This window comes from Nipponia nippon, unplaced genomic scaffold, assembly GCF_047370975.1.
Source record: "Nipponia nippon isolate SJK-2023a ecotype South Korea unplaced genomic scaffold, ASM4737097v1 scaffold_4, whole genome shotgun sequence".
NCBI lineage: Eukaryota > Metazoa > Chordata > Aves > Pelecaniformes > Threskiornithidae > Nipponia > Nipponia nippon.
Window position 1 is genome coordinate 99,383,669 of NW_028262358.1, and position 13,643 is coordinate 99,397,311.

The 13,643-nt window shown below is 37.7% G+C and overlaps 1 protein-coding gene across 1 annotated transcript in view; it reads left to right on the forward strand.

Moving 5' to 3' along the window:
* The window catches only part of COL21A1 (collagen type XXI alpha 1 chain), a 118,902-nt gene that overhangs the window by 92,853 nt on the left and 12,406 nt on the right, over window positions 1-13,643 (forward strand). The window contains exons 20-22 of the mRNA XM_087775182.1: window positions 7,483-7,536; window positions 9,812-9,865; window positions 10,386-10,457. Of these exons, the coding sequence (XP_087631308.1) occupies window positions 7,483-7,536; window positions 9,812-9,865; window positions 10,386-10,457 (180 nt within the window). The remainder of the gene's footprint in view (window positions 1-7,482; window positions 7,537-9,811; window positions 9,866-10,385; window positions 10,458-13,643) is intronic.

Sequence of the window (13,643 nt, forward strand, 5' to 3'; positions counted from 1 at the left end):
ATGCCACTTTGTGTTAAAAGTAGAAGAAAGGGAGAGGACTCATTCTGAACTTAAGAAGTTCACACTCGGTCACGAGTGGTGTTCCCCAGGGCTCAGTGTTGGGGCCAGTCCTGTTCAATATATTGATTGATGATCTGGATGAGGGGATTGAGTGCACCCTCAGTAAGTTTGCAGATGACACCAAGTTGGTTGGAAGTGTCAATCTGCTGGAGGGTAGGAAGGCCATACAGAGGGACCTGCACAGGCTGGATCGCTGGGCCGAGGCCAGCTGTATAAGATTCAACAAGGCTCAGTCCTGCGTCCTGCACTTCGGTCACAACAACCCCATGCAATGCTACAAGCTGGGGGAGCAGTGGCTGGAGAGCTATCTGGCAGAAAAGGACCTGGGGCTGTTGGTTGACAGCTGCCTGAACATGAGCCAGCAGTGTGCTCAGGTGGCCAAGAAGGCCAATGGCATCCTGGCTTGTATCAGAAACAGTGTGGCCAGCAGGACCAGGGAGGTGATAGTGCCCCTGGACTCAGCACTGGTGAGGCCGCACCTCGAATACTGTGTTCAGTTTTGGGCCCCTCACTACAAGAAGGACATCAAGGTGCTGGAGTGTGTCCAGAGAAGGGCAACAAAGTTGGTGAAGGGTCTAGAGCACAAGTCTTATGAGTAGCAGCTGAGGGAACTGGGGTTATTTAGTTTGGAGAAGAGGAGGCTGAGGGGAGACCTTATTGCTCTCTACAAACTTCTTCACCAAAAGGGTAGTCAGGCATTGGACCAGGCTGCCCAGGGGAGTGGTTGAGTCCCCATTCCTGGAGGTATTTAGAAGACGTGTAGATGTGGTTCTTAGGGACATGGTTTAGTGGTGGACTTGGCAGTGCAAGGTTAACGGTTGGACTCGATGATCTTAAGGGTCTTTTCCAACCTTAATGATTCTATGATTCGATTCTATGATTCTATGATTCTATTCTATGATTCTATGATAGATCCATACTTATATCTATCTGCAAGGTCAAATACAGGATAGTCAGTGGCTCTCTAAAAAGGGTTTGATGTCCATTTCTCGGTCATCAGGATGCCTACTGTCACACTGCTAAGGCCATCTTACTGTCATTATCTACCTTTCATTGCAGGACAGGAATAATAGTTTCAGCAACCTTACTTTTCTGGTCTCAGTGACTCCAGTGGTGTTTACCCACGTTGTGGCAGCTTGTGCCTCATTTTAGTGGGTGACAGGAACCTTGAAGAAAGAGGATGCCAAGGATCTCAGTGTGGACCTTTTGATCCTCTTCCTTTCTTGCCCAATCTCTCTACAATCCTGGTTACGGTTACCGTCTTCTAGAATACATAAGGGCAGACCTGATATCAAAATTATTTGGGCCTTACATCCCGCTGCATCATTCCCCATTCTAAAGAGAATCCTTGTTTGGGTGGAGGTTAGCAACACATATGTCTGACCATCTTGGTACATGCAGTCTTGTGTAACTATGTGTTGCTGCATGCCAAATTAACCATCTGAGTATGAAGATAACTACTAGCCTAAGGGTCCTTTATATACTAGGGCTGGAATATTCCTCAGGGTATGGCACTTCTCTGTCCAGATTGTTACTGGTTCATGTTTCCCTCCTAAGACAGAAAGGGTACCCAAAACCAGGAGTCTTTTTTTTCTCCAGAGAAAAAGAAAATACACATTGACATATTGGAATTCAGAGCTCTAGGAGGAGTTTGTTTATGGGGAGCCCATAAACAGGTTAAGGGCTCGCTTTAAGCAAATAGTGACTGAAAACATGATAGTTTCCATCCTCAAGCAAAGTAATGAAAGGGGTTTTCTTCTTTTCTGGGAAGATATTGTAATTGTTTTGTCAGATACGTGAGTCACATATGAGTCTTGAACATGATGTCAGACATTCTTATTCACTTCAGAATATTGAATCAGGAGTGGGAAATTTGCTCTTGATGTTGTTTTAATGAATGGGCTTTTCCAAAATTTTGTCTCCTTTGCTTTCAACTGGAAATATAGTCTGCTTTCCTTTAGAGTTCTACACTTTTGGAGTTGAAGTCACAGAGAGAGATAATGCTTTATGCCTTTTTCATGGCTGTGTAAGGCTCCCCAAAAGATGAAGTCGCATGCAGTTTATCAGATTTTGCCTACATCTGGCCAGCTAAGACAGTTTTGGTTTGTGGATTTTCTGAACTTTGTGATAAGGAGTCCCATGCTCTTCTCACACCCAGCAGACCTGACAACAAAGGATTTAGAGAAGGCTATATGCTCCAGTTACAACACATATGCTGGATGGTTCTTTATTTCTAGAAAGAGCCTATTCTTCTCCCATTACTTCTGGTAATAAGAGCAATATATGCCTACCTGGCTAAATAGAGCATGTGTTTGGCCTAAGGCTTATCTGAGTTCCCTCTGTCCTTGCTATTTGTGATAATATCTTAGTGCTGAAGTTTTGATTATGTGCATCAGTTCAGTTAAAGACTTTTCAGCATCTGTAACTCCTACAGCCCGTTCCCTGAAAGTATGTATTTTCCCCCCCCCCCCCCCAAATTTCTTGGGATTTTGTCATTTCACATAGGATTATTTGGTTGATTATTTGGTGAGAGGGTCTTTGATTTAATAGAATGTTGTGTCCATTGTGGGAAGACTTCTTGTTTTTCACTGGCTGTTTGTTCTGTATTTTTCTGTGAAGGTTGCCTTTTCTCTTCAGTCAGAAGGTGGATGAACTTCAGATGCTTAAGGCTGAATAGCATTCTAACTTTATTTTTCAGACAGAATATATTTTCAGATCCCTCCCAAGTTTCTATTTTATCTCGCGTCTGAATTGCACTTAAATCAGGTGCTAAGCTTCATTTGTAATCAGTCAGGTTGTTCAGACCTCTAAAGGGAGGAATCATCGCACACCCTGTAAGTCAAGGCTTGCTGTATGTCTATCCAGTAATGTACATCTATCCTATCACAAGTAAACCTCACCGTTTTTGAGGTGGTCTTTTGGTTTCGATTGTACATTTGTCAGAATGGTGCTGAGATCATTGATTCCACAAAGGACTCTTAAATCTTTACTTTAGGGTGCTCTGATTGTTCTGAGTATTGCTTAGTCATGTGGAATCCAAATGGATATGCGGACTATCGCTTGAAGAAGCTGAGAACATTATTAAACTGTAAATAGACTTCTCAGAGTTGTACAGTCCACAAATCTAATCTTCTTTCCTATTTCTTAATTTCTCACTTTGTTTTATTGGTTTTCATCAAAGAAAATTCAGAAGAACTAAGGGTGTGGTATGTGCTTTCTCCTGTATCTCTGTAGATAACCACAGACAAAGAGAGAGCCCTGAACTTGCTCTCTGAATAATGCTAGGTTTAAAAAAAACTTGACTCTGGTTTCCAGATAACAAAGACTATATATAGGCATATGAATGTCTGTAAATATATTGAAGAGCTCACCTCTTTTTCCATGCTCACAGTTCCTTAATAAAATATAAGATCAATTAAAACCAACGGAGTCCTTGTTGGAGAGAAAGATTGAAACCAGTTTTGTGTTTTATAAGTTCTGGGCTACTCTGTCACGCAATAGATTCATAATTTCCAGTGCAATATACAGCTACCCTGCATCCACCCAGCAGCTCTTCTTTCCCTGACTCTACCACAGGCATTACGACTATATTACAGCTGTCAGAAGCCCTTTTGTATAAAGTGAGTACACTGGTTAATTTCCTTTTCATGAACTTAAAGGACTTTTTCAGCCACGTAAAGATCTTCTCTGGAAAGAATAAATTTCCTTGAGAACCAGTTATTGCAGTTGTTTAGATCACATTTGGAAGAAACATTGCCTGCACTGGAAGTTCAAATGTCCCTAGTCCTAGTTAACACATGCACATTTGTTCTCTCACCTGTACCTCTAAGCATTTTTATTGCCTATCACGGGACATTTTTTCTCCATTTCTTTCTGACAAAGCTGAACAAAATGCCGGAGGGAAGCCTGTATCAACAGCTATAATAAAGCATTGTGGGATTCCAAAGTGTATGTATTTATTCAAGTAACTCACCTACCATGTTTTCTTCAAATTTTATTCAGATAAATAACATCTGGTTCTTGATAGACTTGAAAATAATTTATTCATGTTTCCTGTCAACTCATTTAATGTATCTTTTGTCACCTGATAAAATAAATACGAAACTGATGCATGGAATATTTGAATGCATTATATGGCATTAGGGAATTTCAACCAGAAAAGACAGTGGGATTTTCCTTGTATTAGTCACACTGAATATGTTTGTTCCAGAAAAAACAGATGGAAAGCTTGTGGATGGTCTATATTAATACCTTGGGAAAATTCTTCAGTAACAAGTTCTTCAGTAATAACTATCCCTATTACATTGCCAACATCAGTAATTTATTAATTTATCTGCCACATAAATAGTGTCAGCTCTGGAAATTGGGGGACTAACGCTACATTTTATGTCCTGGAATTGTTCTTTATTTTTATTTGGGACATGCTCTTCTCTTAATTTTACATGCCATGGTTTTCAGATTATGTTCTCAAGCTTTTCCTATGTTGCATCTGAAAGTTTTCTTCTTGCAGCGTACTGATTTCATGTAGTCATCTTCCTGTAATTTTTTAAATGAAATATGTTAAATATGGCCTAGTAATTAAAGTGCAAGAAAGGAATGCAGGACAACTGGGTTTTATTTCGCCCTTTCCTGCAGATGTATGCCTAACCTTTGGTTATACTACATGTATTTTCTGATTTGCCTTCTCTAGTATATGATGTTTGCAGATCAGTGTGGATAGGTATACATATCTGATTTAAAAAAACAAACAAACAAACACACTACTATTCTGGACACATAGTATTTCCAGTTTGTATAAGATAAAATGAATGAGGACCATTTGTGATGAACATTTAACCACTTCTGTAATCCAAGGACTGATGTGGGCATAAACTAAAAGTGATCTAGTGTGGGGCTGGTAGGAGGTACGCTCTCAACAGCGTGTTACATGACTTGAAACACAGGGCTACACTGAGGTGGCAATGTGAAAGGAGCCAGAAATCTCCTAGTCACATTTCTCATCCTTTCCCACTATCCCTCCCCAAACTTGTGCTTGCTTTTCTCTACTGATTAACATGCTAGTAATAAGTACGGAACAGGAATCTAAGGAGAAGAAAATAATAATTTCACAGTAGATTTTGGAAAAGGAAGGTAGCCTTCAAGGAATGGAAAAAATATCACACAATGAAGAGAGCTGTATTTCAGAAGTAAGGAGGTCAATATATAACATGAAATTTGATTTAAAAAAGCCAAATTGAATTAAGCCTTATAGTGAAATGAGAATTGATAAAACCTTATTTTGCTGGCCTGATGTGCAAGTGAATTAAGACAGTCTTAATATAATCAAGCTTAGGTTCCAAAACCAAATTAATATTTCCTTACACTTGCTGTAACAAAGCTGACGCTGAATGTAGGCTGTAAGCAAATGGTTAATGGGAATACACTGTCTCTTAGGATATGAGTGGAAGCAGATCTCAGAAACTTCACTCCAGCTGGAAAGGAATTGGTAATTTCTATTCCAAAATTATGAAAGAAATGGCATAGGGTATAGTAAACCTTTATTTACCAAATAATAGATTACAGTAGATTAACTGCATCATCTTTGATAAGATGACTGATTTTGTATGTAAGTAAGAAAAGCAGACCTAATCTTCAAAGTTCAGGAAAGCGTTGGCATTGATTTGATGTATGATATTATTAGTTGTTTTAGAGAAATTGAAGTTTAATAGAAGAATTTTCATGTGCAATTGACTGAACTGGAAAAGTCTGAGGAAAATTGGCAGCAAAGTTACTCAAGTTTTAGTCTTGTGATTGATACTATTTATATGTATTCACAGACCTGTGTGTGTGGCCTAAAGAGTAAGTTGCTATGTTTATTGATAGAAAGTTTTAGTGACCAGTACTTTCTTACAACACAGCAGAAAAGAAACCTGAGTTAATCTGTGCTGCCTCGGTTAACAGTAAAGCACAGGTGAAATACCAGAAAACTGATGAAATGCTGAAAATCCTGGCTACAAAGAATTACTTCTTGTTCCAAGTATTCTGAATTTTCTCTTGTATTTGCAAAAACAAAGCCATCCTTTTAGTCTTAGCAAAGAAAGTTAATAATTTTTTTGCAAAAGTGAGTTACAATCTATGTAACAAATTACTGTAGACATAAATTTATTTTCGATCACATGTAACTTTTGAAGGAGGTCTAAGATAATGTCATTGAACTGAATAGTTCCTAGCATTTAGTAGTAAATAGAAGGTGATTGTTTTTATCTATATGAAAGTAAAGACTAAATAACAATAATAAAAGTAGTTTTTGAAAATACTATCAATTAGAATCATTGATAAAACTTAATCTCTGACAAGTTAGATTTCCAGGCCTTATTTAATTGTTTGACTTTCTGTATTATTATGCTTTTATTTTATGCTGTGTCTTAAGTACAGTCCTGTAGCAGATCATATTTCAGAGTATATATGCAAGTCCAAATGGAACAATAATAATATATTGTTTTTATTGACGCATGCAATTCTAGAGTCAAAGAGAAGTGAGATGAAGTGGTGAGAAAGACATATTAACACCAGATGTGGAAAATGCTATAAATGGGAATTCCTTCTTGGAAAGTATGATTTTAAAAAAAAAGATTTCTTTTCTAATCTATGCCTGAGAGTAGCTTTAAACAGAAATTAAGAAAGCCAGCCATTTGGTGGTTTAACACCTTTTAGCTCTTAGTTTATGTATGGAACAAAGAGGACTAAACATGCCTTTATTGACACGTTTCCATGAGAGGAGTCCAAGGGATGGTTTTGGCAATGCTCTGGCTTTGTACATGTGCTGAAGTGTCATGATCTGAAATGGCAGAAGCTATTGAGTTCTTGAATAAACAGTTCAATCCTGAAGATTCTGCAGAAGATGCAAAGGTATGGCCCCAAAGTTAACTGCTCCTGATAAATCTCCACAAACTTTGCAAAACGGGTCAAGGCATGGCAACCTTTGAGGGCCACACAGTCAGAAAGAAGGAAGAGAATTATGAAATATCATGTATAGTTTTGCTGGTTTTGGAAACCCTAAATGGAAACTAAGAAACTCTTGTATCACTTTCAATTATAGCTAAGGACATATTAAGGATATATTAAAGATTAGATCACACAGACAGGGTTTTGAGTTGCAGAATTTTTTCTTTCAAGAGTATGTCATGACAGCGCTGTGCTTTTTTCCTGAATGTTTTTTTCCATTGCACAGTAGCCCTTCCTTAGGCCACAGAAGGTCTAAATAATCCACTGTGCTGTATCAGAGCTACAGCCTGTATAGTAATATGATGAAAGATGTTATATTTCTTGTCTTATTTATTTCACTATAGAAATATAATGCTAATAATACTAATACACTATACTGAAGCCATTATTCCTCTAGTTTATTACAGAAATATCTCTGCCTTTTTCAAAAACAAATAGGGTTTGATGGGACCAGAAGGCTCATCTGGTCTACCTGGAGCTCCTGGGCCTAAGGTAAGCGTTTGTGTTAATTGGCTTGTGACTTTTGCAAATGACTGCTTTATAGATGACAAAAATCCAGGATTTTGCAGCTAATTTTTGGTATATGAATATTGGTGAGTAGCTGTATGGTTTTCCCTTTATTACCTTATATGATAGTTCAGTCTCAAGGGAGCTTAATATAGCTCAGTAGATCGTGCACAGGCACGTTCCATCACAGGAGGTTTGGAACAATTGCAGAAATGGTCATGAGACTTTGTTTCAGCTTTGCCGTCCTGGAAAATGTTCTGCAATGCTGGGAGCCAGATAATTCTCAGTATACATCAGAACTTTCTGCCCATGTTACATTTGTTTATATTTTAATTGTGTTAAATAACATTACATGCTGCTTTTTCCACCCGAGGAGCCAAATTTATTTCAGATGTAACTTTATTGATTGCACTGCAGCTACAGCAAGAATTAATTTGACCCATGCTCTCAGAAACTAAAATAGATACTATAAATCCAGATCTGTTAGTGTAACCTTTTAATTTAATCCAAGATGAGTTTTGGCTAGTAAGCACTGAATTTTATGTCCTAGAGAATATTTAGGAATATAGAATCCATTTTCCAAACTTTGTATTTACATTTAGTTCCATTTCCACCCATACGTTGTTTTATATCAAGAAGTACATATGTATTTATTTAAAACTGTATACTGAAGGTAACATTTTTTAAAACGGTCAATGTTTGCTATGGTTAAGAAGATTGAATACCTATGAAGTGACTAAAAATCAATTAGCTTTATTTTCATTGGTGAAAAATGCTTTTGTTTTGTGTATTTATCTCTCATGCAGAATATAAGGTGATTCTTACAGAATCATTCTTAATAAGCTCATTCTTGCAGAAAAGCATCATGAAGTAATCAGTAATTCTTATATTTTAATGAAAATCCTCATGATGAGCTTATGCCTAATTCCATAGGCTACAGTCAAAACCAAAACATAAACATATTTTGGCTCAGACAGGCCCGAGGATTTTCAGAGTTTTATTAAATACGATGGTGGAAGTGTGAAGTCAGTACACACAAACATGGTATGACTGGGCAAGGGAAATTAGGCAGGTGGGGAAGGGACATTGTGAGCAGAGGCTGGCAGATCTTTAGCCTTTCAGTCACCAGCTATGGCTATGTTTAAAATCCAGTTTCCCAGCAGTATCTGTTTATGTTTGCTATTCATACCACATACGACAAAAAAATCCAGTTGGTGGCTGGTCACAAGTGGTGTTCCCCAGGGCTCAGTATTGGGGCCCGTGCTGTCTAATATCTTTATCAATGATCTGGACGAGGGGATTGAGTGCACCCTCAGTAAATTTGCAGACGACACCAAGTTGGGCGGGAGTGTTGATCTGCTGGAGGGCAGGACGGCCCTACAGAGGGATCTGGACAGGCTGGATCGATGGGCTGAGGCCAGCTGTAGGAGGTTCAACAAGGCTAAATGCCAGGTCCTGCATTTGGGTCACAACAACCCCACGCAACACTACAGGCTTGGGGAGGAGTGGCTGGAGAGCTGCCTGGTGGAAGAGGACCTGGGGGTGCGGGTCAACAGCTGGCTGAATATGAGCCAGCAATGTGCCCAGGTTGCCAAGGTGGCCAATAGCATCCTGGCTTGTATCAGAAATAGTGTGGCCAGCAGGATTAGGGAAGTGATCATGCCCTTGTACTCACACTGGTGAGGCTGCACCTCGAATACTGTGTTCAGTTTTGGGCCCCTCTCTACAGGAAGGACATTGAGGTGCTGGAGTGTGTCCAGAGAAGGGCAACGAAGTTGGTGAAGGGTCTAGAGAACAAGTGTTATGAGGAGCGGCTGAGGGAGTTGGGGTTGTTTGGTCTGGAGAAGAGGAGGCTGAGGGGAGACCTTATTGCTCTCTACAACTGCCTGAAAGGAGGTTGTAGTGAGGGGGGGGTCGGTCTCTTCTGCTAAGTAGCAAGCGACAGGACGAGAGGAAATGGCCTCAAGCTGCGCCAGGGGAAGTTTAGGTTGGATATTAGGAAAAACTTCTTCACCAAAAGGGTAGTCAGGCATTGGAACAGGCTGCCCAGGGAAGTGGTTGAGTCTCCATCCCTGGAGGTATTTAAAAGACAGGTAGACATGGTGCTTGAGGACATGGTTTAGTGGTGGACTTCGCAGTGCTAGGTTAACGGTTGGACTTGATGATCTTCAGGGTCTTTTCCAACCTTAACGCTTCTATGATTCTGTGATTCTATGAAAACATATTGATATATCAGCCACACTCTTACATTGTTATATAGGGTGATAAAGGCGAACCTGGAATACAGGGGAAACCAGGATCATCAGGAGCCAAGGTAAATATAAATCTGGAAGTATTCTAGTTAAAGGAGGGATTGATTTACTTTTCCATGATTTACTGATTTTCCATGACTTTCCATGACTAGTTGCAAGGCAGTTTGTTTCAAAATAAAACAGTAGTTAACATAAAATCGCTTCAGAATCCATTTGATGGCTTATTCTTACTAATTTTATACTAGATTTTAGGCAATGTAAGTCAGCTGTTCAGGAAGGTAAAAACTGCAAACAATGCCATTACTTCAGACAGTTTTATTTGTGTAATTTTGAAAAATCAACATCAACTGTATTAAAAGCCAATTAAAAAAGATACCAGAGAACTAAAGTTAAGAATTAGGAATCCCTTTTGTGGCTTCTCTGTATTCAACATCCCTTCACAAATCCTCCAGACATATGAATCATCCTCAGTTATAAAATTTCTAAATATCGTAGCCAAAGCATATCATGTGACCTTGAGAAAACATGCAATATATGTTTTTACACACAGCACATCACTGACAGAACTATTGTATTACTCAGGGAGAACTAGGATTACCAGGTGCTCCAGGTGAACCAGGCTACCCAGGCATTCCTGGTACCCAGGGTATAAAGGTAAGTATTTTTTCCATTTTTACATTAATTACATCTTTTATTAGAAGTGCTTTTCTTATAAGTGATCATTATTAAAGGAAATCCTTTTTCTAAATACATCATTATCATTAGAGAATAGTTGGTATATTTTGGAAGTCCCATTCTTTAGAAACACAAGCATTTTTCATAGGGAGGAGAGAATGGCCAAGATGAAGAAACTGTTACCATAAAATGCTACGGCATAGGTGTTAATGCAGTTTCCATTGTGAATTATAGTACATAACTGTATGACCCATGATTCTATATTCACTTAGTCTTATATCTTATAGCAAGTGCTACATCTATAAAGTCTATTGTACAAAGTCTTTTGTGGAGCTCCCATAAGAAGTGGAGCAATTAACCCTGGGCAGCTGGGACAGATACAGCTCAGTTAGCCTTAGCAATTAAGAGTTATCTGATCTAACCAAGCTGTCTGGGTTCTCTCCATATTTAGCTGAGAGAGTCTGAGCTCCTTGGGGAGTCATTAATTCACATCTCTATGCTTTTCTTTGGCTGTAGCTGAAGCCTAGACAATTAGCTAAATTAAATGTTGAAATGTTAGGTGGCAAAAGTTAAATTAGATGGATCCTACCTCTACTGTACAGGTTGAAAATTGTTTCCTCTTTTCAGACAAGAACCCATGTTTATTTCTCTTGCGTACTGAGTTCTTATAAAGATCATGCCTTTAAGGATCTCACCATCTCTTGGTGCAGCCTTACATCTATCAAACACTGCTATAGAGATGGTTATGCTGAAATTCTTCATTGCTGAAGAACTGTTTTGTGAACACATTGTAAAATTTCATATTGATGTTTGACTTACCTGGACAGGCATCCTTATTTTTATAGTGTAGGTATGTAGGATTTTCTGACAATCACATGTCTTTAAGGAGTCCCAGGTTGAAAGATTATAGGCAGTGTTGTTCTTTGATATGTTTTGAAATTCAGGCACACAGCTTTTTGCATAACTTAAAGCTGTACTTAATGTTACATTAAATGCTTTCCTAGGGCATCTACAAGATGACAGCATTCTACTAAAAATCTCCTGTGTGATTGAAACCTCTCAGTTTTGTCTCAGCCAATAAGGCAGAACTTTTTGTTTGACTGGAAGCTGGAAAGCCCCTAGAATATTTCTTGTTTTAAAATACTGACTTATTTTTATCTTACTATAACTCACAGAACTCACTGGAGTGTGAACTGAGTCTCTTGAGGCAAAATCAGCTATGCTTTGTCTATAGAATGGGATTTAAGAACCTGAAAATTACAAGTAATTGAAAATCATTACTCTTCGTGCCCTGTGGGTAACTACAAATAACTTAACAGAGTTGTGTTTTCTAGATGATGTTTTTTTGGGACAGCACCTTTCTTCTATGTAACTTAACCAAGAAACAGAGAAGAACCAAGAATTTATACTTTACATATGCTATTAGGCAAATTTATGTGAAGGAAACACTACATGTTTATTTGAAACAGCTGGAGAAAAAATATTCACTGTAGTTTTCGATAACATGATTTGAGGAGAATTTCAGGGTTGAACACCTGTCAGCTCTCATGGTTCAAAAGTGGTTGAAGTCAAATCAGTTCCATTGCTATAAATCAATTAATTCTAATTGTAACTGAAGCTCTGACTTGTATCCATTACATTTTTAGTCTAAATTTTAATTAAGATTGCTTTATTCTGGACACTTTTAAAGCAATAATATGTGCATCCTGAAAATTAAATATTTCATTACTTTGCAAGATAAAGAGTACTGCTATTACTTTCATTATTTTATTGTATTGTATTTTTGTGGGAAAACATGACAAAGAATTTTTTTTTACAGTGAGTTTCTTAATTGGCATATACAAATATAAAACTTATTTTAATGTTATACTGTTTCTTTGGAGCAATATAAGTAATCTGATGTCATGGAACAGATAGTCATGTTTCCTTAGGATATGGTTTACTATAACTAACAAGCTTTACCTGCAACTATTCAAACTAGATATTCATTCAAGCAACAAGTTGTCGAGGCTAAAAATGTTGCTATATTTCCTATCAACCCAAATCTAATACTTAAATGTAAATTTTAAATTTAACAATTTAGTATAATTTTAAATTAATTAAATGAATACAATTAAATTAATAAGTTAAATCAAATTATAAATTATATTTGAACTGATTTAATAATAACTTCCAATTTGAATATATAGAAAAAAATGGTATAAAAATAAATTAAGTGTGTTTAGGTAATGTATCTGACACTTGTGTTTGAAATCTAGCAATGTTTCCTGGGAAATACTGGAGTCTCAACTAGGCAAAGATTTCTCCATTAAGTATTCAAATTACAGATTTCAGAATAGACAAAAAATCAAAGGAAGCTCAGGTCAGGTGTCAGAAATAAACAGTTAGTAAAAAATGATGATGCATCTGTGTAGTATTACCAGCAATGTAGAGGAGCACCTTTTGAAGGATGAAGCCCTTCATAAAAAGGCATTACAGAAATAGAATTGAATCAGGTACTTCACTATGGAAAGAAAGGTTGAAGGGTAAAGAAGCAGTAAGTTAGAAGGGTGGAGTTGTATTTAAAGTTTTATGAAAATCCCATGCAGAGGTAATCCACTAGACTTCAGCTTCTGCTCCAGAAGGGCACAGGTTTTCTGTATGTCCAGTGTCATATATGCCAGCCATGTATGGATGTCTTAGGTATGCTAGAGTATTTCCGATGTCAGTAGACACATATGGGGATGCCTTGTGTTGCCTAGAGCATCTTAAATGCCTGTGTTTAGACAACTGAAGCAAGTCCCTGGTCAATGGAGGCTAGAGAATGATCCAAATTTAGATGATCTCAGATAAATGAGATAATGGAACCCGAGTTCCATTTTCCAAGACAAGATATAGAAAAATTAGTCTTCTGACCAGTTTCAAAACAGTGATTTCCAGAGTGCATAAGGACAAAGATTTCTTGGCTTAAGTCTTTCAAAATGTACTGAAGCCCAACGGAAGTGTGACTTGAGTTGAGTCAGAGTCATAACAATAGTTCAATTAGTTTCATTATCACCATATATTCAGTTTCAATATCTAAGGGTCATGTAAGGTACATGTGCCAAGACAGTAATACTGATTTTAAGAAGGAAGATTTTGTTAAAATTTATGGAACCTCTCTAAATTTTAAACTGAATAAGGTTT